Source organism: Solenopsis invicta, chromosome 6 (genome assembly GCF_016802725.1).
Source record: "Solenopsis invicta isolate M01_SB chromosome 6, UNIL_Sinv_3.0, whole genome shotgun sequence".
In the NCBI taxonomy this organism is placed as follows: domain Eukaryota; kingdom Metazoa; phylum Arthropoda; class Insecta; order Hymenoptera; family Formicidae; genus Solenopsis; species Solenopsis invicta.
This window is the reverse complement of record NC_052669.1, coordinates 20763198-20790261: the sequence shown is the minus strand read 5'-3', so window position 1 is coordinate 20790261 and position 27064 is coordinate 20763198. Positions and strand designations below refer to the sequence as shown.

General features: G+C 35.7%; 1 protein-coding gene across 2 annotated transcripts in view; it reads left to right on the top strand.

Annotated features, from left to right (window-relative positions):
* LOC105203781 (GATA-binding factor A) overlaps positions 1 to 27064 on the top strand; it is a 66596-nt gene that overhangs the window by 35816 nt on the left and 3716 nt on the right. For both annotated transcript variants that reach the window (XM_011172677.3, XM_011172675.3), the window contains exons 2-4: positions 23617 to 23831; positions 23914 to 24173; positions 26633 to 26805. In XM_011172677.3, coding sequence (XP_011170979.2) covers positions 23644 to 23831; positions 23914 to 24173; positions 26633 to 26805 — 621 coding nt within the window. In that variant the 5' untranslated portion in view covers positions 23617 to 23643. The remainder of the gene's footprint in view (positions 1 to 23616; positions 23832 to 23913; positions 24174 to 26632; positions 26806 to 27064) is intronic.

Genomic DNA, 27064 nt, shown 5'->3' with positions numbered 1-27064 from the left:
TTTTGTTAATAGAATTATAATATATAGTTAAGTAAACTATGTTACAGTTATTGCAACTACGTTAATGGTTACAAAAGCTAATAAAAAATAATTGTAAGTAACCATATATTATATTACAACTATTTTTTATTAGTTCTATTAATCATTAATTTAATTGCAATAATTATAATACAACTGACTTAACTATATTTTATAATTCTAATAACAAACATCACTACAATTTTTTCTCTCAGTGTACCTGTGATCTTTTAAATCGTATCATGTAATTATTAATTATCATGTCGTGAATATATGTCTATGTGCGAATATTTTATTAATAATAAAGAAGCAAGACGAAATTGAACACATCTGTAAGGCGATGGTGGGCGATGCGTTCCCGAAGGAAGCGGGCAGGAAATCGCGATGGAACACAGAAGGCAACGCGATATATCGCGGTGAATTTTATATTATTTGCAGCGATGCCCGTTTCCGGTCAAACCCTCCTGTTAATCGTATTTGCATCTTGAAAAACTTACAATTATAATTTCACGCAACTAAAGGCGGCACGCATATTTAAATGTAGCATTCAATCGATTAAGCAAATAACAATGTAACCAGAACAAAGGTACTGTGATTATTGCCAAATAATTAATTAATTAATTAAAAGGTTTTGCCGATTTATATTAACTAATTGGCATTATTTTTAGAAGCACTCACATCGCAATTCATGCACGCCAAATCATTCTTTTTATATTATCGGACAGACATATTAATTGGTCGTTAATATCGTTTGATCATATGAACACGCAAGTTTGAACCGCTCGCGCGATGCATTCGACCAAGTCAGCTATATTAACCCATATATAATAAATCTGGGCTATCGCGATAATGCGTACAGTAGCGGAACGCATACTTGCACGCTGAACGCGTCCAGTAAAACACACAGGTGTTTCGTGTGGCGGCGTTGAAAGACACTCTGATTAGCCGCGTTCATTAAAGTTTGCATTACGTCATGACGCACGAATGATTAATGTGAGAGAAAATATAAATGATATAGAATATTACGAATATTCTATATCAATTCTGCGTTAATTTACGGTAAATTTCGTGAACAACCCTATATCGTTGTACATTGTACATAAGTGACATGAAAATGTTTACTCGGTATAGTCTATGTTATATGTAATATATGTATATAATATATTTTAAGTGTTTTATATTTTACAAATTATTTAATAAATTATAAGAAATTGCTATCCTCTCTATTAATGAAAATTATAGAAAACAAATTTTATATTCTCTTCTTTAAAAAATGTCTGAAAGGTCTCCGATCGTTATCGCAATTTTTTAATTAAACATTCGCAATTAAATCTTAATGTTGAAAAGTTAAATAGTTCATTATAAAACCAAATCTTAATTTAATAATGGTATAAATTTTTTCGGGTAAAGTCATTGTAGGTAGATCTCGAGACTAGATCTAAATTGCAAAATCCTATCTAATTCATTCGTAATTCGTATGATTATAATACAGGTGTAATAACATATAAATGAATAAAACAAAATTTTATTTTTTAAATCTGCAGATCCGTGAAAAAAAAGTAGAAGAAAAATTCACGGATATTGCGTTAGAAAATAACAATGATTCAAGATATAGGTTTACGTTTATTTTATATTTTAGTTTGACACAAGGCTGAGCGTACTTTCGTCAAACGTATGTAACAAGATATTTTAATATACAGAAGAAATAAAATTTTATTAGTAGCTGAAAATTGTGGGTGTGTATGTGTGTGATCCCCTCTCTATGGAATCCTAAATGACTGTTGCAATGGCGCCTGAAACGCCATAACCGAATATTCCCTGCTTTATCGAGGGCACGCAACGTCGATGGGGGAACTAATGACAGGTCGGCCCACTGTTATTCACTGACACAATAGAACCAACTCTTTCAGAGATCAAATGAAACGCTTACATCGTTAACATGACGTGATCATGGCTCTATCGCTCACGTTTTAATGTTAGTATTAATTTATAATACTAATTATTAATTAACTTAAGTTGAAAAATTCCTATAAGCTTTAATAGTAAATAATAACCTTAAAATATTAATAAAAAATGGTTATATGTATGTCCACTCCTAATAATATTATATGAATATTATATGACAATGCAAATAATAAATTATTTATTTCAATATTTTAAGTTATCAGGAATATTATAAATTATTTAATGTAATAATTATAAAGTTTATAAATATTTTATGCATAATAATTCACGTTAATTTTTGACCAAATTAATATTCGTGGAACATTTTTATATTATTTCACGAATATCGAAGTAATATATTACAAATATTATGTAAAAACGCATATTAACACAATATTCCCATAACATTAAAACAATATTAAAAATATTAAATAATATTCTCGAAATGTTATTTTAATTTTTAATAATATTTGTATAATATTCTAGAAACATTGCGTGCTTATATGGATATAGCAAAACCGCTGCTACATTGGCAATTGGCAAATTTTATTCGAGTCTAATATAAATCTATTTTTTTACATAGAATGTTTTGAATTATTAATTATATATTATCATTAATTATATAAAATTATTTACAATTCCTAATTAGATTAATATCAAGTTTATAGTTTAATTTACTTAAAGCAAGATATTGTTAATCTCCGTATAAGATAGTAGCTAATTATAATGTTATGATATCTTCAATAATCAACCGACATTACGAGTCTGTCAATCGACATCGGTCCTTCGACCAGAGTGTTAGTGCACTTCCGGTCGCGCGTTTCTCGTATCTAATCGGCCTCGAGATCGGCCCTACGACGAATTCCCGTCCCGTCGTTCGTCGGTGTCGGATGGTGCCGCATGGATGGACGTTCAGATATTGCGTGTAGATAAGCGCGCACATGATGCGTCACGAGTCCGGCTCTGCTCTTACCTGGCAGGCCTGTGTATCGCCTCGAATCGGCGTCTCGAAGGTATATACCGGCTGCAGATGCCAGTAACAGCCGTCTGCTGCGCCATCGACCTTATTGGAAAGTCATGTTCCAGACTAAAACCGGAAGTTTCAACGAGAGTCGTTCCCCATCGCGATGGAATACCTCTGACAGAGGATTGCTTCGGGCCACATTGATTTATCGCTCGCCCCCGATGACGTCATTCTTACAAAACTATAAATTTCATTATTAGAACACCTTTTTCGAAACAGATAAAAATAAGAAAAACTTATTTCTTGGACTTTAGACATTTTTAGAAGCTTTAAAGAATTTACCCACTTTTATTATAACAATCCAATTTTTTTTTTCATTCCCTCGAGTCTGTCACGTTCGGAGTTCAATATCCTCAACGTCAGAGGTGCAACGCGCGTTCAAATTGTCCGCCCACGATTTCGCGCAGCGCGAGAGCACGCGATAATCCGAATAAAAGGACAACTGTCGCACGTATCTCGACGACAACGACACACGCAGGCAGGCGAGCAGCCGTCTCAATCGTGAGCGAAGAGAGAATCCAACGCCTACTAATCGAGCGAGGCGAAAACGGCGACGGTGACGGTAACGTGCACGACGACAACGACGACGACGACGACGACGACGACGACAACGACGACGACGATAACGTCGACCCCGTTACGATACTTTTACGTGAATGTGAAAAAAGCTGCGGGCAGCACGGAGAAGTCACATACTCGCAACCGATTCAGAATGTGCCTGCACACGTGGCCGCCTTAATTTGCAGGTTTTTTTTCTTTTTTAGCGACTCATCCGTTACCCGGCACGGAAATCTCGGAAAACGGTTTTGAATAGTTATTAGATTTCTATTAACGCGCCCAAGACGTGCCGCGCACAAGTACTCATATTCGCGAGTAACCGCACCTGCGTGAATGTCGGTTGGATACATAAATCTTCGGGCCGCGGCATTCGAGTGAATAGCAAGGGTACCACGTAGAGAGCGAGAGAGGTCGCGCTTCCTGGTTCGGGCACGGGGTTCGCGCGAAAAAATGGGAATCTGTAAGGCGATGTAATTCACGGTGTAATTCATAAATATTTAAGCGGCATTAGAGAACCGCGCGCGCGCGCGCTCGCTCGTGCTATATCAAAGTGCCCACATGCGCGTGCCCGTGTCTCCTCGCGCTGCGGGCGTTTGATTTTACTCCTTCGGATTTTGCAATGTACTCGACGTAATGTATCCACGAGCGAGCAACAGCGAGACATCGTTTAACTTAATCTTCCGGAGCTGACGGTGACTCTATTCTACTGGACCCACTCAATTATAAATCTCCTTGCCAATTGTTATTAAAATGAACTTGATATTCTTTTTTATATGAGTTATGTCATTTTAATTTCTTGAAATTTAATGCCTTTTAGTCAACATGAGTTAAATGGATCTCACAGACCCGCACTCAAAAATAAGTATTTAACGTCAAGATACTAAAATATTTTACCTCCCTCTCCAATTTTTTTTACATATAAAAATGTTTTAGACAGTCTTTAGACTTAGAAACACTAATGTCCGTTTTTATCAATATAAATTAATTTTGATCTCAGATTAAATTAATTTTTATCATTTTTTTATTCTTAAAACTAGGAAAAGATAAAGAGTAAGTTAAACTTAGCTTAAAATTGATCCATTTATATTGATAAAAATAAATATAAAACAGTTAAAACTAAAATTTTTTTAAAGTTATTTACTGGTAATTGTTCGGCTGGTGACCTTATACAATACTCATTTATCGTAATATATCGTGTAAAATGTTCATATTTATTTTCTCGAGTCTCCTTCATCTTTATCTAGAATACGTTGACATTTTCGTCGTACTTGTTGCATCTTGTCCTCACGCGCGGAATCAATTTCCGTGTAACATTCTACGAGTTTTAACGATTAATACGGAAAACGGGATCATACGACGTGATAAATGTGTCGTATAAATATATCGATAATCACGTGGGAAAACTCTCGAAATTACGATAACGAAGTCGCCGGACGTGTTCGTAATCGGGCGCTTGGTATGCAAAAGGGACTTGGGCGACGCCGCGACGGCGTGTAATTCACGATCTAGTTAAACGTATTAATAGATATGCCGTGTAATTCCCGGTGGTTCCGATTTATCAAGAGTCGACAATTCGCGTACATGCGCAGAAGGTGATATATCGTAATTAGGTATAATCATTTCCGGATGAGCAATCTTCGTGTCCAATCGTTTTCTCTCTTCCGATCAATTCTTCCAACATTAATTAACTCCCGTGATTTAAACGATTCTTTTTCTTTCCCTTCCGCCCCTCGCTGCAAATAACTTCTAATCGTTTGGAGTAATTGACCATTAAATTAACATAAACTTCGATCGCGGCAAATTCGCGCGAAAAGGGAAGTGGAAACAAAAATAATCAAGCGTACTTAATTCGACGTAATTAGTCTCCGTATCTCGTGTTCATCTCTCGGCGATAAGTACATATTCGTGGGTGTCGTGACTTTCATCCGCGAGTCTCGACGGTTCTTGAAGTTCAATTTGCGAGGCCCGCGCGAAACGAGACCGCGATCGCGATCGTATCCCCGCATCCGGCACGATTCAAGCGAGTCCTCTCCGAGTCTTCTCTTTCTCGATCTACTCTCTTCGCACTTCTTTCTTTTCCTTTTCCCTTCCCTCTTTTTTTTGGAATCGGGTTTCACCACCCGCTCGGAGAATGTTCGCGAACTGAATCGACCGTATGTTTCACATAAAGTAGGCGTAAGTAGGCAAACCGGGTGCCAACGAATGGATCCGAATGAACGCTTTCTTTTTATTCTTGTAAAAAGGTTACGTGAATCCTGAATTTGTCCAAAATTCGATCGCGCTACGATTTCCGTTTCTCTCTGTCACGAATCTTATTCGAAATATGTTATAATAAATTCACAAACTTTAGACAAAAAATTATTTCCAAATAATTCATCTAAAATTTAATGAAATTGATCAAAATTATATCGTGTAAAAGAATTCTGACGTAAAACACTACGGTATCGAGTAACGTCTCGTATCTTTGCGAAAATGCATTAAAAAAAAATGTAATCATTAACTCTACATAAGCGATTCAAATCGTGAAAATTAATGTGCTACCACGAGAAAAAAGATAGACAATAGTATCAAGACAGATACAGAGATCGGAAAAGATACAAGACGCTCGATTTCCATCGCACGCGTGTGTGTACATGCATATTACTCGTCGCAGCTCATCAGGTTACTGTGCTTACGAGTCTGCGTCGTTATTCCGTGCGATTGAGATCTCCTTTATTTCGGACGCGTAAAAACTCGGCGCGCATAACTAACAACGAGTGCGAGTAAGGGAAGAAGATCTCTCTCGAGAAAGAGAGGAGAGAGAGGGAGAGAGAAGCCTCTCATACAAGCGTCTACCTATTTATTTGCTTGCCCATTTGCTGGCTCACTGGTTTTATACTAACCGCGCGCAAAATTTTACGTCGGTCAGCTAGTTCTGCGAAACTCTACGGTAATGCACCCGCCATGCAACCGCGGATTGTCGTACCATTGAATAATAATTGGGTAATAACGTGTGCGTCGGATAGGCGTGCATACCCGGGAACGTATCCGACTGCACTCTCTTTGCGGACATATAAAGTAACATGCGCTACTTCTGTAATAGCGTACGATATTTTCCGGCGTCGATGCAACCAGTTATGTAAATCGTAAATGCCCTACTATCCGAAATCTGGACGTTTAATTCTAATTGTATAAACCTATTTTACAATTTCCGAATTAATAACCGTAATTCTTTAAATAAATCATATATGCTTTTTGCGTCAATTAATTTTTTTGCGTCGCCTTTATAGGTAATTTGCGATATTTTCCAACGTTAATGAAGCCATTTGATCTGTTACATAAATCATGTTCTATTACCCGAAAATGTTTAATTTTAATTCTGATTAATTTTAATAATTAAATCTCCTATTCACTGCAATCATCTTGGATTGATGACGTCAGAGGTGAAAAAATACATTACGAAAATTCTTATAATGTACTTTAAAATATAAATATTTTTCAATAAAATTGTTATCGATAGAACAGGCATGTAAAATATATCGGAAACTTTCCTTTCAGTTGGGTGATTAATAAATAGAATCCGACCAAAACCACCTTTTTTAAACTCGTATATATTTCAGATTGTGCCTAAGGCTAAAAACAATATTTTTAAGCTGCCAAATAATTAAAATAAATAATTTGCATTCGCATATAAAATAGTATCAAAATAAAAATTTTCGATATATTTTATTAAAGCACTTTATGACAATTATTTTCAATATAAAAACACAAAATATAAAATGCATTAAAACAACGTTGTACGTTGTAAGAATAATTTAGCTTTTTAACGTGTTATTTTTCACACATACATTAAATGTGTGTGTTTTGTGTAGATATAAAAAATGTAAATTTTTTTCCACCATTTTGAATTGCCACTGCCAACGCGAACTTGGCAATTGAACAGGAGTCTTAATAAATTTATTTTACAATTTCAAAAAAAATATATTACATTCTTTGAAGGATTTGTCTCTTTGACTAATTAACTCATCGTCTTCTCATATTTATCGTCTTCGTTCAAAATCAACAGCAATGTTTGGCGTTTCCTCTATTGCTTTATTCCTTTTTTCGAGATTCTCACCAGCTCTCTGATTCACGAAAAAGAAAGTTAAACATTGTTTCGGGATTCTATTAATGAAACATGAAATTTATAACGGTCGAATGACTCAAATCGACACGTTCTACTCGCATCGCCGCATCCTCTTGGCGAAGGTCGAAAGCGTTGCTCCCTAGGTAGATGGTCCGTTCCATGTAATGTCGAGACCGACAAATTACTTAACGAAGCTCGACCTAAGTCCCGGCGCCAATCTTTGTATCTACGGCTTACCTCCGGGTTGCCGTCGCTGAGATGCCAAAAGCGATTGCGATTTTATTGCTCCTTAACATCGCCAGCGCGTAAGAGACGAAACATTTTTCTTTGAAACGCTTTTGTGGATTTCTTTATGCAGATTAGTTTTTTTGCAACACGCGACGGAACTGACCGAAAAACCACTGACACCGATGTGGCACGATGTTATTTTAAGAATTTTATTTGTTTCAATTCGCCCAATTAATATTTTGCTGCACAGAAATGAAATATATTTTATTCAACAATCATTGTCTCATGTGCAAGAAAAAAACAGAATCTTCTTCAAAGTATTAATTTGATAATAATCTTAAAAAGATAAAATTTGCTTAAAGAAACTTTACACAATTTTATTTTAAAAATATGTATTTATTTTTATTTAATAACAATTATCATGAGAAAAAGATATTAAGTAAGAAATAATGATATCTTCAAGTAAATTGCATTTTTCAACTATTATTATCGAAACAATCATTCATGTTCTCTTTGAATGATTATTATATATAATGATTATTATATATATTATTTAAATATTATATTATTATAATATAAAAGTATAGCATAAAAATAGAAATTAATAATATAATATAAAAATATGATATTTTGCTGCAATTTCAAATGATCAAATTCTTAAAAGTTTTTGTATTCTTATTTATACATATATGAAACAATCGTTGAATAGTACAAGTTGAAAAAAATCAGTGTCCTGAATAAGTTCGACAAGGACAAACCATGTACGATAAGATGCAACACGTGTTATATCTTTTTGCGATATTTCACTTAATGACTCAAACGCTCGCGCCCGCACCGGATGTACGGGTCTAAGTATCGATGGTTTTCCCGAAGAGCGCTTATACAACGCTCGCCCAACGCGTCTTCCACGCGCGTATTTCAGATTTACTGCTAGATTCAGCCAGTGTCACCGCGTGACGGACAGTAAAAATAGCGATAAAAAGAGATCGTTATTTCTAGCGAAATACTACGCGGCAGTAAATCAGAGACGATTCGCAAGAGCGTTCACAACTGGTACGAACGACATTTTAATTGTTCGAAGGGAAAGATAAAGTTGCAGAAACGACGACGAGGAGGAGCAACGCGTTCATCTTGGAAAAAGGATTCGCGGTAATAAAAAATCTATTTTTGGTATTTATGTCGCTTTAGAGTTTAGGTGTTACTCGCGTCTCCGCAACGCGCGAGCGATAATGCAAGACAGAGCAGAGCGCGCCGCGCGCTATTCACAAGCGATTCCCTTTTACTCGAAATGTTGAAATTTGCATCGTATCTTGACTGCCATTTGCCTTCGACTCCTTTGACGCTTAGGTACATACGTTTACGCTTTAAACGTTAACATACTTTCATCGCGCCGATTAATTCGTGCAATCAAATCGAATACGCCGTGACGCGACCAACGCACTTACGCACATATACACGTGCCTGCAGAAACACGTATGTACATCGGATATTTCCACGTGACGGTAGAGAGCATCGAAGTAGCAGAAATTCTCGTTGCGCAGGTTGCGGAGAAGCCCGTCCTCCTTTCCCGTTTCTTCTTCCTCTCTTTCTCTTTCCCTCTTCTGTCGCTTACCCCTTTCTACACGTACGGAAAGACGACGTGCATTCGTGTTCGTCGTGGCGCGCACGTAAGCGCAAATAAATTTATTTCACGAGGAGATTTATACTAACGACGGAGAGAGCAGCCTGCCGAGGCATTTAAGTCGGATGAACATTGACATTAGACCATAAGTGCACGCCGATCGTTGTTATGGTCCAGTGCGTACGCACGGCGAGTTATATGACGTACTTTATAGCTAATTATACGCACTCGCCTGACTACGTAAAGTCAATAAGCGCCCGCGGATCATTCGCGGTGTAAATTTAGGATCACTGGTGATAGGGGGCACTTGTGCAATCGAGAAATACTTGCCGTATCGAAATGCATTTAATCCCTTCTGGATTTTTATACGCCGAGAAAATTTTCTTTTTAATTTATCTTCGACGTTATAGTGGTCGTTGGACAACGTGATACCTCGCAGAATTTTATTATAATCTTGATAAAATTTAACCAAACTGTTTTATACGCGTAAAGAACGATTTTGTTGAAATATCTGAATAAATTTAGTTGGATACAGATCTGAAAATAATTTTATTGAACCGTCAAAATAATTGTGATGGATATTTAAGCATGATGAACAATGTTGCAGAAAATTTTTCAGTGCTTTGAGAATCCAACATAATTATTTTGATGGCCTAACAAAATTATTTTCAGATTTGTAGGCCGAGAGAAAAAATTGTAGCGGTGGCAACTATAAAGGGACAACCATACAACTTTTGTTAATAGAATTAAGTCAAGTGAACTATAGTTATTACAACTAAGTTCATGGTTAAGAGAACTAATAAAAAATAATTGTAATATACTATATAATAAACTATATACTAATATACTATATAATTACAACTATTTTTTATTAGTTCTCTTAACCATTAACTTAGTTGCAATAACTATAATAATGTAGTTCACTTCACTATATATTATAATTCTATTTAAAAAAATTTGTATGGTTGTCCTCTTATAGTTGCTATCATTACAATTTTTTCTCTCGGTGTATCCAAATTTGTAGACACTTTAGCAAAACCATTCTTCCCGTGTAGACATTAATAAATCAAAGAAAATTACATAAAATTCTTCAAATGCCACGTTGTCCAACGACTGCCATGATTTTGATAAATTCTAAGATAAAATTCTCTGCGTGTAAAAAAGGAAAGACTAAATAATCGCATATCGATTAAATTTAAATTACATTGAGAACGATATATCTATAGTATATAAACAGCTGACTTGTCGCAAAAAATATAATTTCCAGAGAAGAATAAAATTAAAAAAAGTAAGGCTTGGTATAAGTGACTGTTTTAATGCATGCGCTTTGCCTGCACCTGCACGGCGCGGCGCGGCGCGACGTCGCGAGTTTTCTCATAAGAAATCTCTAGAGGAAGAGGCGCGTGCCGAAACTGGACCACAATCCCTCAGGGGATCTTATCTGGTGTTTGCATCTACGGTCTCAGGTTACCGAAAGACAGGTCTGAGGCGCCCCAGGCGATTGGATGCGCATATCTCTCATCGTCTCACACATAATTTCTCAGGAATTGTGTTAATTGAATAGGATAAGATCGATATCTCGATTCTCGCCTTACATTTTTGTCCTTCATTTTGGCGTTTTATAAAAGATCTTATAAAAGCAGAATATGTTTCTCTATTTATCCAAACACTCGTGCTTTGTAATTTCCTACAGTCTAAATCGCACTTTAAAAAAATAAATTAATAAAATATAAAATTAGTAAAAGATCTTTTCGATAGAACACAAATTTCATTAAGTTAACTTCTGAAAAGAGAGAAAAAGCAGTTGAAGGAAAGGAAAGAGACTAGATACAAATCAAAGATGTAGATAGGAAAATAAAACAAAATTAAAATAAAAAACAGAATGAAATAAAATATTGAGAGGTGCAAGAATTATGTAATAAATACGGTAATAAATAAAAGATTAAGCAAAGATAAATGAATAAATATAAAAAGTTGTGAGAGGATGGAAATAATGAGAGAAGAATTATATGACGATACGTGTGTTAGATTTTTAGGTAATCAAAAATTATAAGTGAGGGCTAAATTGCCAATCAAGTCCCTTCTTGGTATATAAACCGAATAAATTATTTTATTCATTAAGCTAATTTCATTTTAGCCCAATTTCCTTTTTTGGTTGGCCGTTATCTAACCAATCAATGCATTAACTTCAATCATTGATACTTATTTCTAATATATTTGTCGAAAAACATCACGCCTTGGTCAGGTAGCTGTGCACCCGTTTCCGATCGCAGAAAAAAATTGCTTGAAAGATAACCTGCCGAGTTAGTTTATTGGCTCAATCCTCTGGCTTTCTTTCTTTCTTTCTTTCTTTCTTACTATCATTAGCTCCCTTTTTTTCGAAGTGTGCTAAGAAAAAGAAAAAATATGTGACAAGATCACCTTGACTGCGGTTTTTGAATCGAAACTCGGAGGTTCACGCGTGTAACCGAAAGATTTTTCGCTGATTGGTAAATTTGTTAAATTAACTACGAATAATGCAGTAGGTTATTTACTATACGTTACAATATTATACTTACATAAAAATATTATACTTACATATTTTCCTATTTGGAAAGAAGACAGATTTTTGTGATATATATCGTGCACGTTGTGTGGATATTTTTATATCTAATACTTTTTTGTCGGAATATGTTATAGTATTCGTGCTGAAATTAAATTTTTAAGAAGCTTTAAAATGTTTATTCATAATACGAAAGGCACGATTCGCCGGCACGACGATCGATAAATCGTGACTGGAATCTCTTCAAAAGGACCACTTATTTTATTGAACGTCAAACTTACGGAACCGTATCACGCGATTCCCACATCTTTATACGTCACGCATACACGTAGAAGAATAAAACTCGTATTACAGATATATTAGATATCTCGTAGACAAACAATTGTGACTCTTCAAATATTTTTAACTCAAATCAACTCGCGAATAAAATAAAAGAACTGCAATAAAAACACTTGTAACTTTCCACATGAAATTATTTCTCTACGTAATTGCTATAAAAATGCAGATAAAATTTTTAAGTCAAGTAACCGTTCCATCGAAATGCAGGCCCGAGTAGAACGTGTATCGAACAAATGGAGCATAGATTAAGTTGCGTGCGCAATTGTTGGAGATATTCATTTACGCCTAACACAAGGTAACAAATAATCCACGATAATGTCACGGAGGCAAGATAAGCTCCCTCAAACACGACGAGAGAGAGCCCCGAGACATCACCGGGCCTCTGTGTCACCTCACCACGGAGTTAAGAAAAAAAAGAAAAAAAAGGACGATCGTCGCGCGACGTGCGTGATACGCATGTGTATATGCGTGCGCGCGTGCAACTGTGTAGGATCTACAAGGAAACCCTTCTACGCGGTCGGCGCCGTGGCGCCTCGGCACCAGCCGGTCCTCGGGATGAGAACAGTCCCCGATGCACCAAAGTACTTCGTTGTAATCGTCAGAGGCTCGTCTTCCACGAATGCCGCCGGATTAAAGCTCTTCGATCGCACGCTCGCGACCGACGTCTGGCCGGCATACGCAAATAGCGCCGCCGACGCTTGACCCTACGAGACGCGTACACGCACCCTCGAGAATGCACGCGTACAAATGTAACGTCGCGTTGATACGCGCGCTACGTGCGGCTCTTATCGCGCCTGCAAAAATTTCATCCTTGGCTATTTGTATTTTTAAATTATTATTAAAAATCTAATACCCATGTCAAGTTTAATGCGAAAGTTACTTGTCATATCTGACTGAGAGGATTATGTCGTTTTGTAAAACTTATAGTAAGTTTAAAATAATTATTAAAAATTATTTTAGTTTTTATTACAATATAATATTGTTATCTGACAAATATTTTTTAAGCAAATTGAACGCCATTTCTCAGTCGAGGACGCAATCTTGCAATACTGCACGTGTGCGCAATACTTTTCAGCCGGCCCTCGTAATATTTTTGCGTGAATTCTTATAATTTCCAGTTCATGCAAACTGCACTGAGAAAAGAATTGTTGACTTGATTAAATTCAATTTGATTAATTTTCTTTCAATTCAAGTATTTATGTATTTGAGTTAAATATATAAATATTTGAATTGAATAAATTTAATCAAATTGAAAAATTTAGTATCTAATTAAAGTCAACAATCAATTTAGTCTAATTAACAATTTTTTAGTATGTCCGCGAATTATATGCCGGTCTTGAAACACAGTTCTAAACTGAGTTGGAATGCGTAATATCCATATGAGCGCGCTACAATATTCTTAGAATATTAAACAAATATTACTAAAAATTAAACTAACATTAAAATAATATTCCGATAATGTTACAAGAATATTGTATTAATATGTCCGTATTTATATGTTATTCGTAGTATATTACATCCGTAGAATGTTATAAAAATGTTCTACGAATATTATTGTGGGTCAAAATTAATGTGAATTATGCATAAAATATCGAGAAACTTTATAATTATTACACTAAAAGTTATAATATTCCCAATAATTTAAAATATAAAGTAAATAATATTATTTACTTCTCATATACCTAATATTTATATATTATCAGGAATGGACATACAACCACTTTTCATTAATATTAAATAATATTTCAAAAATATTATTTCATATTAAATAATATTATAGGGATATCACAAGTTAAACTGGCAAGCAGTTTAATAATACTTTAATGCTAACAAATATTTGTACATTCACATTTTTCATACGAAATATTTCTCTCGTAATTTAGACAGCATTCGACTTCTACGCGTCGTAAAAGAACTGGGAGCCTCTCACGTCCTTCTATTTGGTCCCTTTAATCGGTGTCCATTACTGATATATACCTGGTGCCATCGACATGGTGGCGTCGGACCCTTCTAACTCTCGTCGCAACTCGCCAGGCTCTCATCTAAATTCCGTGTGATCCGTTGAGGGCCGTGAAAAGTACGGCGCCGCGTTGATGTGGCGCCGCCGACCACGCCGCCGTCGCCGCCGCCGCCTAACATCGAAACGCGATTATTTTCTCAACCGGTTCCCATTAGAGGATCCGATATTTTCCGCTCCACTAGAGAGAGATCGCTCCCGTAGAGCGCGCCGCGCGCGCGATCGCACCAGGGAGTTCGTAATCGGGCTTAATTGCACGCGCACTTTTTTGCATCGCGATGAAGCAGTACCAGTCGTGCGAAAAATATCTTCGGTCGACGAATAAATGTATGCAAAGGTAGCTTTGATTCTCTCTCTCTCTCTCTCTCTCTCTTTTCTCATCGATATCGAGAATGTTAAATGATAGTTGGGCCGCGAAACGAAAATAGACAACGAACGAATCCGAATGATTTATATTAGACAGCAGAAGAGATATGTACACAAACTCAACGTTAATATATCCCCCAAATTCTGTCATCAATTGCAATGTGTTTACTTAATTTCCAAACGTTTACTTCAACCATCGGCTTCAGCTATTTAACGATTTAACATCGAGTATTTCTCAATAATTTATTCCACACAGTTAATATTTTAATATTGATTTACAATTCGCACATAAGTCAAATTGATTTAGTTGCATTTACGATTAATGCTGTGTTACAAATTGCACGCAAACAGTGTATATCTAACGTTTCTAGTGGACGGAGAGAGATAGATGAGTCGGGACACAATGACCGGCGATAAACGTCGTAGAAATGCAACCGTATCGCCATATAAATGTGTAATTTACATTAATGAAGAGTGCACGGTGTTTTATCGTGGGAACAAAACAACGGTCGGCGGACCGTTCGCGTTTGATGCCTCGTAACTACTTTGTAAATCAGGGCGATGGCGTGTAATTTGTAAGTTGCGGACAGGATTATTACTCATTGAAGTAACGTTAATCTGACGTCGTAAATCATAATCATGTTAATATTAGCAATAATACGAGAGAGTGCGGTGTTCGCCGCCGATATAGGTAATTACAGTCCTATTATCAGTGCAGTAAACGTGCGTGTGGCGCACCATCGCGTGTGCATGTAACAAACTAGCGCGCAATTGCGTCTCCACTTGTAAGAGATTTAAATATATCTGAAAGAGAGAGAGCCTGTTTTTTATCTTTACCGCCATAACAACGCGGCAAAGAGTTGTAAGTTGAACGCATAACTCTCGCACAGTCGTTTAATTACCTTCGCTACTTTTAATGGCTAAAACCATTAGGAGAAATTTCTTTTTGCCCTTTCTGCACGCAAAAAGAACGTCGATTTCGTATTCATGAAAGATAAATCAGCAACTGAGAATTCTCTTTACCTCGCGCACATTTTTTCTCACTATTATTCCGACTAACTTGGATACATTTTTTAACCGTAGTATGTTAATCGTAACGCGGACAAAAACGCTTGAAGAAGTATCACGCAACGCGCGAAACAATGAATTAGTTTTCATCGCGTGTCGCACAGGTGCCTGCAACTTTTTCCGCCAATCATGCCATTTATTGAATCATAAAACGTCCGACGGAAGATTGATATTTCGGAAACCTCAGTGCTTATATCAGCGTAAAATCGATCATGAGAGTGATCTAAAAAATGTAACGCCGATGTTTATAGTTTAGCACATATGGAATATTTTATTAATAATATTAAATAATAGCCTGCACTAAATTATTTTATAATGTATAATAAAGAGTTAAACATTTTCAGTACGTTATCGACAACGAAATTTGTTTATATTTAGTCGAAATACGAAAATAAATTAATTTTGGCGTGTCCATAAGATTGCACGCTTTTTCTCAGCATATTGTCAAGCGATATCAAAATGGCTCTGATGTCGATAAGTTATGCTAATTTTATTACTGTCGTTATAGTACGTGTGTGATATACGTGTTTTTCTATCGCAAATTGAGATAAGCTGCGTTGCCACTTGTTACGCTTCGTCAAGCAACGTATCGTCATTAATGCCAATTAAAAGTTAATATTTTCAGTGACTAGAAAAAAAGTTCAAGCTGCTAGAATAGCGTATCGCACTGTCGAATCTACTCGAGAGCTGATGAAGAATTATATAAATTGTCACGCATATAAATTGTCACGCATCGTTTTATAATAGGTATATCTATGCTTCTGGTAATTACTGATATCAGTCGATAAGAATACGTTTGTACTCATCAAAAGAATAATCTGTAACATTAATAGCCCATTAAATAAATAAATAATAATAAAAGAAAGAAAAAGAGATTTCTTTCCTTCAGATCAAAAAACACGAACTAACACACACAAATTATGATTCCCTAAATGCCAATTAATTTTAAATTATAATAATTAAAAAATAAATCTTAAAAAATTAATTATATTTCAGACTGTAGAAATTATGATTTGTATTCAACTATAAAAGTTTGGTATCCAGCAACTTTATATAAAATTACGATTTTATGCAGAAAAAAATTTTATAAAATTTACAAAATTCTAAAAAACAAATTATAAAGTTAATGTATATTGAGCTAATACACATTGTCGCCAGAATATTCCAACTAATTCTGTTGATGTCGATGACAGTATAATTCTCACGAATTATTCTTTAGTATTACTGTCGATTAAATATAATATTTCTCCATTCTAATTTCTTTTTTTTTCATGAAATCATTATCATCTCATTCATTACAATTTTAATTTTATTAGTATATAAAGATATTTTCATCATTTCTAAGAGGATATAATACATATATTAGCTTCTTTCAAGTTTTGCATTAGAAATTGTATATATAATTCAAATTCAAAACTTTAATTCAATCCGAAAGAAATTAAAAATAAAACTTTTAAGGAACTTGAATTTTATTTGAAGAAAAGAACGGTTTTGCTAGCGTACCTAAAAATGTATCTAGATACAGATTTGAAAATAATATTGTTGGATCATCAAAATAGTTATATAAGACACTAATTTATTGCTAGAACGTCAAAATTTTGTATATAGTATTATTTGTCATCCTGCATATTTATTTTAATGGACCAACAAAATTATTTTCCTGTATCTAGCTAAATTTTTACTTTATCAAATCTGTTCTTTCCGTACAGTAATGAGAAGTTGAAGCTCAGTCACAGTATTTTTCTTTACTGCGCAAGAATCCATACTAATTTTTTATTTCTTATTTAAAAAACAATATTAATAAATTGTAGAATAATTAATAAAATACAATACATAATTATTAATAGTGATTTTTAATTGGGATATAAAAATCATTTCAGGTGATCGTTTGTACGCAAAACACTAGATAACTTAATATACAAGATAGAAATAAACAAGTTTAGTACCGTAATTAATTTTTGGCTCAGACAATTCGCAAAATTTGTACAATTCCTGTCCTTTAATTTCAAGAGAGAAGCAAATTTTCATTTATAGCATCTTGAAATCTAGTCTGATCCGATCGATCACCATCCGGCTTTGTTATACGGCGGATCGCATAACGCGGCTGCATGCGTTCAATTGCGCACCTCACATCGGTGCATACAAGCTCGCTCGTACGCGCGTACGACTGCACACACGCGACGAAAACTTTGGTCCCGCCTACACGGGATATATATTTGTGACCGCGATGGCCGCTATCGGTATCTCCGATTCAACGGTCGGAGCCAGGCGATGAAGGTGGAGACGCGTCTGCGCGTCTCCGCGCCTCTCTCTTTCTCACGCAGTGCCTTTATTCGCCGCACAGCACCTCTCTTTCTCCGACCCGTAGACTATCATTTGATCCCCGCCACGGTGCACGCGGTGAAATCCCCTCTTTGAGACCTGCGCGTTTCTTTCTCTCTGTTTTCTCTCCTCTGACTCCTCTCTACCTCTCTCTCTCGCTCTCTCTTTCTCGTCGTACCCGAATGAAATCCCTACTCCCGACACGCGACGCGACGCATTCAACTTTGCGCGCTAAACGGATTTTGCGGATGTCTTGTAAAATTTCATAAATCATGTGTGTTTATTTTCTTCGGTTCTTATTTAAATCACTCGAACAGAAAAAACCGGATTGATACTGCTGAAATGAAATACAGTTGCTCAATGTTCCCCCAGAACTTTTCTTCCTCTCAAGATTCGTTGCACTTATACAAATGCAGTTCATTATGATCGCGCGACACTTCATGTAGTACCTCCAATCACGCGTAAATTAGCTTCCCTCTTGAAATAAACCCTCTAAATACTCAAAGTTTTTATCACGTTAACGCGGAAAGAACAATTTCACTGAAAAAAAATGTATAGCTACAGATTTGAAAAAAAATTCATGTTGGACCATTAAAATAACTATAAAGAACGCTTAAGCATGATAACATTGTTGCAAAAAGTTTTGACAATCTAGCAACCAACTTAAATGTCCAATATAATTACATTTTAATAGTTTAACACAGTTATTTTCAGATCTGCACTTCAAGAAAATTGTTCTTTTCATGAAGATATGTCTATGAGAGAGGAAATCATTAGCAAAATTTTTTATTCGATGCATCACACAAATTGATTGGTACTAAGAAATAATCGATGTATAACGAGTACCTTGAATTATTTAATCTGAATTCACATTGTGTATTCACATTGTGTATTATACATTAAGAGAAAAAAATTGGTAAGTTTTAATAAATATTTGTCTGAATAGTTGAAATAAAATATTTATTAAATGTAAATATTTCTTTAGTAGAAGAATCACAAATTTAATTATATTTAGTTTATTATAATTTAATTTAATTTAATTATCATATTTTTTATTCAATATTTATGTAACGTAAGTAAATATTTCATTTACTTAAACTATTTAAACAAATATTTATTAAAATTTAGTAATTTTTTCTTTCGCGCATTACTCCGCGTTTTTAAATCTTGAAAATAATAGGAAAAATCGTACATTAAATCAATCAATTCAAATTCTTTGCTACTTTAGAAAATATCCAATAAAATTCTATAAAGTGTCCGCTTAAGAAATATAGCACTTGTCTCATGCTTGTGAATTGTGGAAGCTAATTAACCATGCTAATCGATCATAAAAAATATTGCGATAATTACGCGATAATGCAAAGCAATTCGCATATGCTACTCATTTATCTGCTCAAGCGTCACCGTTGCGAACGCTATTAGCGCGTCCTTGTGTATGCAACAACTGTACGCAATCGTCCGCAAAAACAAACACCAAGATTATTGTCACTAGAGATTTACTCCACGAAATGTTCAACGAAGTATTGTAAAATAACTGCCAAACATTCTATGCATTCGAGCATTTTGAATTCTGATGATTCAACTACGCAGCCGCGTATTTCGTGCTTTACTACACGGAGAGAATTTTACTGAAATACGGATCTGAAAATAATTATGTTGAACCATTTAAAAAATTGTATCGGATGTTTAACTTGGTTGCTAGAACGTCAAAACTGTTCGCAGCAACATTATCATGCTTGGACGTCCTAAACAATTATTATGATCACTCAACATAAAATTATTTTCTGATCTTTATCCAGCTAAATTTTTAGATGCTTCAATAAAATTGTTCTTTCCGTGTATCATAATAAAAATTAGATAAGGCGAATATAATTCTCCCTATACAAATCAACATTTTTCCGATATCCCTCTGCCCTTTTTCTTTTACGCAAATGTATCTCGATGTACCTCCCTTTTCGCGCGAGCCATGTTACCTGTTTACCACTCCTTTCGGAGGCTAATTCCTGGATCCGTCGCGAAGGGCCGACTCGTACAATACACCGACCGTGGCGGTATTACGATCGCTTCCTTGGAGAGCGCGTATTCGAGACAATAGGATGGCTGTGGGCGGCAAGGCGTATGAGAATTCAATAGCTATTACCCCGTTGCCTCGCGATTATCTTGCGTTTAGGGATGCTTGCATTTTATCGATACTTTTGCCTATCCGGATTATCGATATTTGTTCAATCAAACATTGCAAAGTATTACATGCATATCGATATATATGTACTTTTACTTTTATTAGATATTATTGTAGATCTCAATATTATTTATTTTTTTTAGGAATATCTATTAATAATTCGCGGCTTTAAAAGGAAATGAGAGTAAATTAACGAAAATATTGAAGAATAGATATGTATAAAAGTAAAGTAGAGAAAAAGAAAATAGAATTAAATTGAGTTCATTTCTGCCGCGTTCATTTCTGAGGACGAGAAGTTCATGTCCATGGCAACGTCTTACATTTAGCCGATGATATCCGTTTTCTCTAAATTTTGCGATGTAAAACGTACCATGTTCTATGCATCCTGCTCAAATGGACTGCATAGATACGGTGAGTATCCTTAAGGAGATGCGTATCCTAACAATGAAATGCGTGTGGGCGGCACAGGATTCACGTACCAAAATGGACGCAGTGCGAGAGATACCGATACGTCGGGCTGTACTATTTTCGTTTCTAACAATACCTCGAGATAAATTCTTGACGCACCGCAGTAACGCCGGTATTAGTAAATATCGTTGGGAAATCCCTATTGCATAATAAAATCGCGCAACACGCGAGCGGAAATTGCTTTTCAGCCATAATCGCTAATTATCCCGAGCAAAAGACCCATATACTCGCTCCATCATCTCAACCATTTGCAATAACATGAGAAATTTAAAAAAAATCTAATTAATATCTCGTAATAGTAAGGAATCTGGATACACTCAATTAAACTTTAAAAACGCTGCGAGTGAAATTTTTATACACAGAGAGAATTTTTTTCTTAGAACTTACCCTTAAAATTGTGTTAGTCGTGATATGTGTCAAAGACGTTTACTCTAATAAAATTTAACCAAAAGGTTTGGTATTTTATTATACTAGATGCACGGAAAGAACGATTTTGTTGAAGTATCTAAATATTTAGTTGGATGCAGATCTGAAAATAATCTTAGTGAACCATGAAAATAATTGTGACAGAAGTTCGAGCATGATGAGCAATGTTGTAAAAAATTTTGACTGGTAATTCAATTTGAGAATCCAACATAATTATTTCGATGGCCTAATAAAATTATTTTCAGATCTGTATCCAACTAACTTTTTAGATACTTTAGCAAAACCGTTCTTTCAATGTATACTGATAGATTCAAGAAAATCATGTAATCATATATTTTTCGAAATATCATGTTATTTCAAGACTATCATGATTTTGAAAGTAAACTCTAAGAAAAAAAACTTTCTTCGCGTACAAATTGATAAAAGCACACTGACAGTGAGAAAAAAGCACTTAGTTGCTATTATCAAAATTTAACTGTACATTATAATCATTTTCGGTGCCAACTACATATTTATAGTTATTTTAACTACGTAAATTATAATTATTATTACTGTATGTAATGTAAATGTAAATAGTAAATACGTAAACTAAAAAAAATTTATATTATACTTCTCAGTTGGTAGAATTATAAACATAAGGTTATTATTAGCAACATTATAGCAGTAATAACTATAAAATGGAGCGCCTATGATTATTTTATCGTGTAACTAATAGCTACAAATACCAAACACTTTTTGCTCAGTGCAGAGAAAATGTATTTGCGAAACTTATAGTTCATTTGTTTAGAGAAACGTGTATACATATATACGCGTGCCACATATTAGCACGCATAAATATCGCTAGAAAATATTTCACGTTAAATTCCCCTTCAGTCAATTTTATTGCCTGTCATAATCAATTTTATTTGATGTTTTGAAAGGCGTTACTCGATCAAGTAAGTCGAAGGACTTCTAGTTTTCCGATCCGCGAGCGCAAAATCCGTTCCTTCGCACGGACAAACAAGACAGAGGAGGTCCGACGGCGACCATGACAGGATTCGGCATTTATTCACGATCATCCTTGGTCTCATGGGCGGCCCATGCCGCGTTAGCTCGTCGTCTTACATGACGCTCGGCGGGATCTCAATATGCACGGCCGGTTATCGGCTCTAAAGGGATCATTAACATTATCTACGGCAGGATGTATTATTGCCGCTTCTCCGTATTACCGGCGTAACGATATATCTTTCTGTGTTAGCAAAATGAGGCTGCCGGCGGCAACCCTTTAACACGCAAAGTACTCGCCGCCGTACTTTGCACTTGTATTTTATACTGCCGGCATCGGCTAAAGGAATTACTTTTCTAAAATTAAGAGGACTCATAGTTTCGTTATTATAAAAATGATTAATTATAATTTACGGATTATAAAAATACGCGAACAGCAAAATCAATTACTAAAAATCTTACGAAGAGAGGCTCAATAAAATTTACCGTACCCGCCTAGAATACAATATTCAATCGGACATATAGAGGAGGGGATAATTCGGCATCTATTTTCATTTTACTGAATAACTTTGTTAATAATCAATATAGAAATCAAACGATTATATTCGTTAAAGTGTTGTTTAATAGATTCTAGACTCCAAATTATGAAATATTTATTACTTAGAATGTAATTTATAATACAAAAATATGATGCACTGCATAATCGATGAAAGAGAGAAAATGATAGTAATATGGTTAGCCCAAAAAAATTTTGTTAAATTGGTTTACTTTAAAAAACACTATTTTGTTACTAAATTATATTTTTTTAATTTTCCATCTTATAAATTTTCCTGCGTTCAGAAACATTAAAAATATCATTTTATCCTTATTTAATATTAATTCTAATGTTTTTGAACACTTTAGAGTGACACTCAATTTATTGAAGAAATATTTCTATACGAAAATTTCACTTAAAAAAAGCCATATTAACAAAATCGCATGTTATTCTTTAAAATAACTCGAAATGTGTATAGCTAAATAAAAATTTAAATAACAAAAAAAAAACACTTTAGCGTACATACATTCGTGTAATAATACGCTCAAGTTAAAAAAACAATGAGGAAATAAGTACTAAAATGTACGTTAAAAAAGTTTAAAAGTGTTCAAAAATAAAAATGCCTTGTAACAATTGTCAGCTATTGTGTATTGGCATAGTAGCGCAACTAAAAGACGGCGGGCTATTAAACGAACAATTCTACATGAGCAATTGTTAGAATTCGTCACATAATAACGAAGATAATAAGAGTAACCGTAATGTCCAATAACCATAACATCTTCTTCTCCTCTACAACTACCTATACGAAAAAAAGCTTCGAACAGTATTATTAATTCATCTTTTTTCTTTTTTCTTTTTTTCCTTTCGGACAGATGCCACGGTGGTAGCTCTCGAGGAGGATGTTCCACGGGGGCGGAAGTGGCGGGTACGGCGCAAGTTCCGACTACCAGCAGCAGTCCCAGCAGCAGCAGCAGCAACACGGGCAGCAGCTCCAAGCGCCCGTCTACGTTCCGTCGTCCAGACCGATTCCATCCGCAGCTACGGCGGCGCAATATCACTCCTTCCCAACCTCCCCTTCGCCCGCATGGTACAGTCGATCATTTGGTCGTTATACATGCGCCACGCGCGCTCGAAAGAACTGAATGTAAAATGTGCTTTGATCCTTGAAGGGAGAAGACGGCGTCCTGGCAGCACGGAGTGGAGACGTACGCGGCGCATCACGCGCTCGCCGGACACACGAGCGGCACCGCGGCGGCGATGGGGCCGCACGCTGGACCCGGTCATCCGCACGCGGGACATCCGCACGCGGCGCATCCTCATTCGACCCTCGCCGCGGCCGCAGCTGCACCGTTCTACGCGCAGAACGTCGCGATGATGTCCTCGTGGCGCGCCTACGACGGTACCGGCTTCCAACGTGCATCGCCTTATGGTTCGTACACGTGATTCTTTTTATTTAACAAAAAATGCACATATCTGCTATTTTACCCCGGAAACAAGTAATAAACTCATGCTGCGGCAAAAGTAAATGCGAGATATAAAAGTCTCTTGCGTCACGGTAAAAACATTTTATGCTAAAACCGGTCCTTGTTAAAATTTTTATGTTAAACTTTTAAAATTACCCCCGTTAATTTAACATAATATGATTGCATTATTTGAATATTTTATGTTAAATTGATAATCAATTTTTTTTTTTAGTTTTAATACAATTTATGAAAACAAATAACATAAAACTAAAGTAGTCTTAAAGCGTAAATTTCAAGATAAATTAAGAAATTAATAAAATTATACGTATGAACGCACGAGATATCAGAAGTTCATTTTTTTATGTTACAAATAAAAAATATACTTTAGTAGAAATGCATCAGTTTTCACTTCTAATCGAGTTTTCCCCAAGAATGCTCCCCTATGTTTAGTGAATTTATAAAATGAATGAATATCCAATGTGTCTGTGGGCAATTTGTTTCGTGACTGTATTATAATAATAGTTGACGTGACCGTAATATTATATTGTAGGCGCTACTTTTATGCACTGCGACGTAAAAATATCACTAACGTAGCGGATTTCATTAGCCTTCCCTGCCGTACACTTTAAATTTGTTCGCGATGGCCCGTGAAAACTAAGGTACTCGTATCGCTTTTCGTTGGCGTGCATCACGCGTGAAGTCGCTCAATGATAAAGAAAAACAAAAGTTATGGGAACTACCCGTATGCGGCAGCGATAAGATACGTAGGCATGCAATTTCCTATGGTGCCGATTAGTTTATCGAAACCGCAGACGATATCGCGAAGTTCGTGAGGGGGTACCTTTGGAATTCTTGAGCGCGCGTTCCTGCGGTGCGACACTTGAAAACTTTTTCGGTAAACCTCTGATTTCCATGTCCTCAACGGCCCGACAGTCGACAGGACTTTCTAATTGAAACTTTCTAAGTAAATCATGCGCGGTAATGGCAACCGCTTGACAATATTGTCTCATTTAGCTTTTTACAAGATTTTATAGCTAAGTATTATTCGCGAGCGTAGAGCTGTGAATTTTTTAATGATACTCGACAATAAAATGTCGTATTAACGCGCGTGTGAAGAGAAGCATTTGACTTTGTGATTAACGCTGACTTCGTGACAGCGCCGCGCCGCTCGAGAGAAAAACGCTGCGCCGCGCCGAGGCGAAGAGAAAGAAGCTACTTTCCTTCGCGGATGCTATTCGCTGCCGTACACGCGGCGGGCCATGTGCGATGGATAAGTGATAGCGGTGCCTTTGAAGTGAGCCGGGTCGATCCCGCGGTCAAGTGTTTTACGGCGTACCGACGGGGAATCGGTTCAGAGAGGCAGCGCGCGGGCGGATGCTTCCTCTGGAGAGTGCGGGAACAGTCCGTCGCGCATTCTCTCTGCCATGCCTTCTCTCGCCGTCTAACTTTAAATCCCGCTTCTACGAGCGTCCTCGAGACGTCTAGATAAGACGTAAAGAACGAGGTCTTATCTCGTCAGTTCGGCGCGAATAAAGCCGATTCCCGGATTTTCACGAGTAAAATTAGCATTAAAAATATAAGACGGACGTTGCGCGATAAGGGAAGAGAAACTTGGAAAAGCAGTGGGATATAAGAAGGTATGATCGATGCAGATCTCAGTAAAAAGTGACTTGTGTTATTGAAAACACAATTGTTGCAATTTCAACATGTATTTATTGAGTCAGAACAAAAGTTCGTAGCGACATATAGTTAAATAAATCTATGCACAAATATTTAAATATTATCTTTGAATGTCACTTAAACAACGCAACGAACTTTTGTTTTAACCCAAACAGCTTCTCATGAAAGCCCTATTGGCTTTAACTGCGTAAAATTAGAAGAATAAATTTTTTTGATAATCATTAATAAAATTTTGCATACTATTTATCGCATTTTATTAATTTTAAAAATATCGGACGTGACTGTGCAATTAAACAATTACAATAAAACGTGTGACGTTTCAATAAATATTATAACTTAATTTTTAATTAATATTCTTATAGCATTTTAAATCACTTTTGTAACTATGCAGGTAGCTAAATTTTTCGTTGTATTTCTTTAGTTCATCAAAAATCTTTAGTTTACAGGCATTTAAATTTAAATCTTTTAGGGTTCACGGACAATAAATAAAATAGGAAACAGGAAACACAAAGAATAAGAAATAGTTGAACATGCAGAATGTTTCTTATTGAATATATTCAACTGCTCCTTAATTCTCTATTCCTTTTATTATGCATAGCCCCTTTTTCGAGACTTGTGCGACTATAAGTGTTTTAAAATTTACGTCAATATATTTTGTATAATTTCAAATTTTAATTGATCGCCTTCGACAGTTGAATAAAATAATTAATCATCGTTAATCAATTGAATATGAAAATGATTACAGACACCGCGATGGATTTCCAATTCGGTGAGGGTCGCGAGTGCGTGAATTGCGGCGCGATATCGACGCCGCTCTGGCGAAGAGACGGCACTGGCCATTACCTTTGCAATGCATGTGGACTCTATCACAAGATGAACGGCATGAATAGGCCGCTCATAAAGCCCTCAAAACGCCTGGTAAGTTTATCCATGAATGATCATAATAAAATTTCATCAATACATCTACGTGTATTTTACGAAGAGCCATTTATTTTTTTACGTCATAAAAAGCAACATGATGTGTTGTAGTTGAGAAAGGATTTAACTTTTAACGCTGACTTTTAGCATAAAAATGTTAACGGGATATTTACAAATATTTTCATTTGTTGAGTTGTTTCATCTTTAATATTCATGAAGTGTGCCTTTTAAAAGTGTTTCTCTTTTGATATGTCTGTCT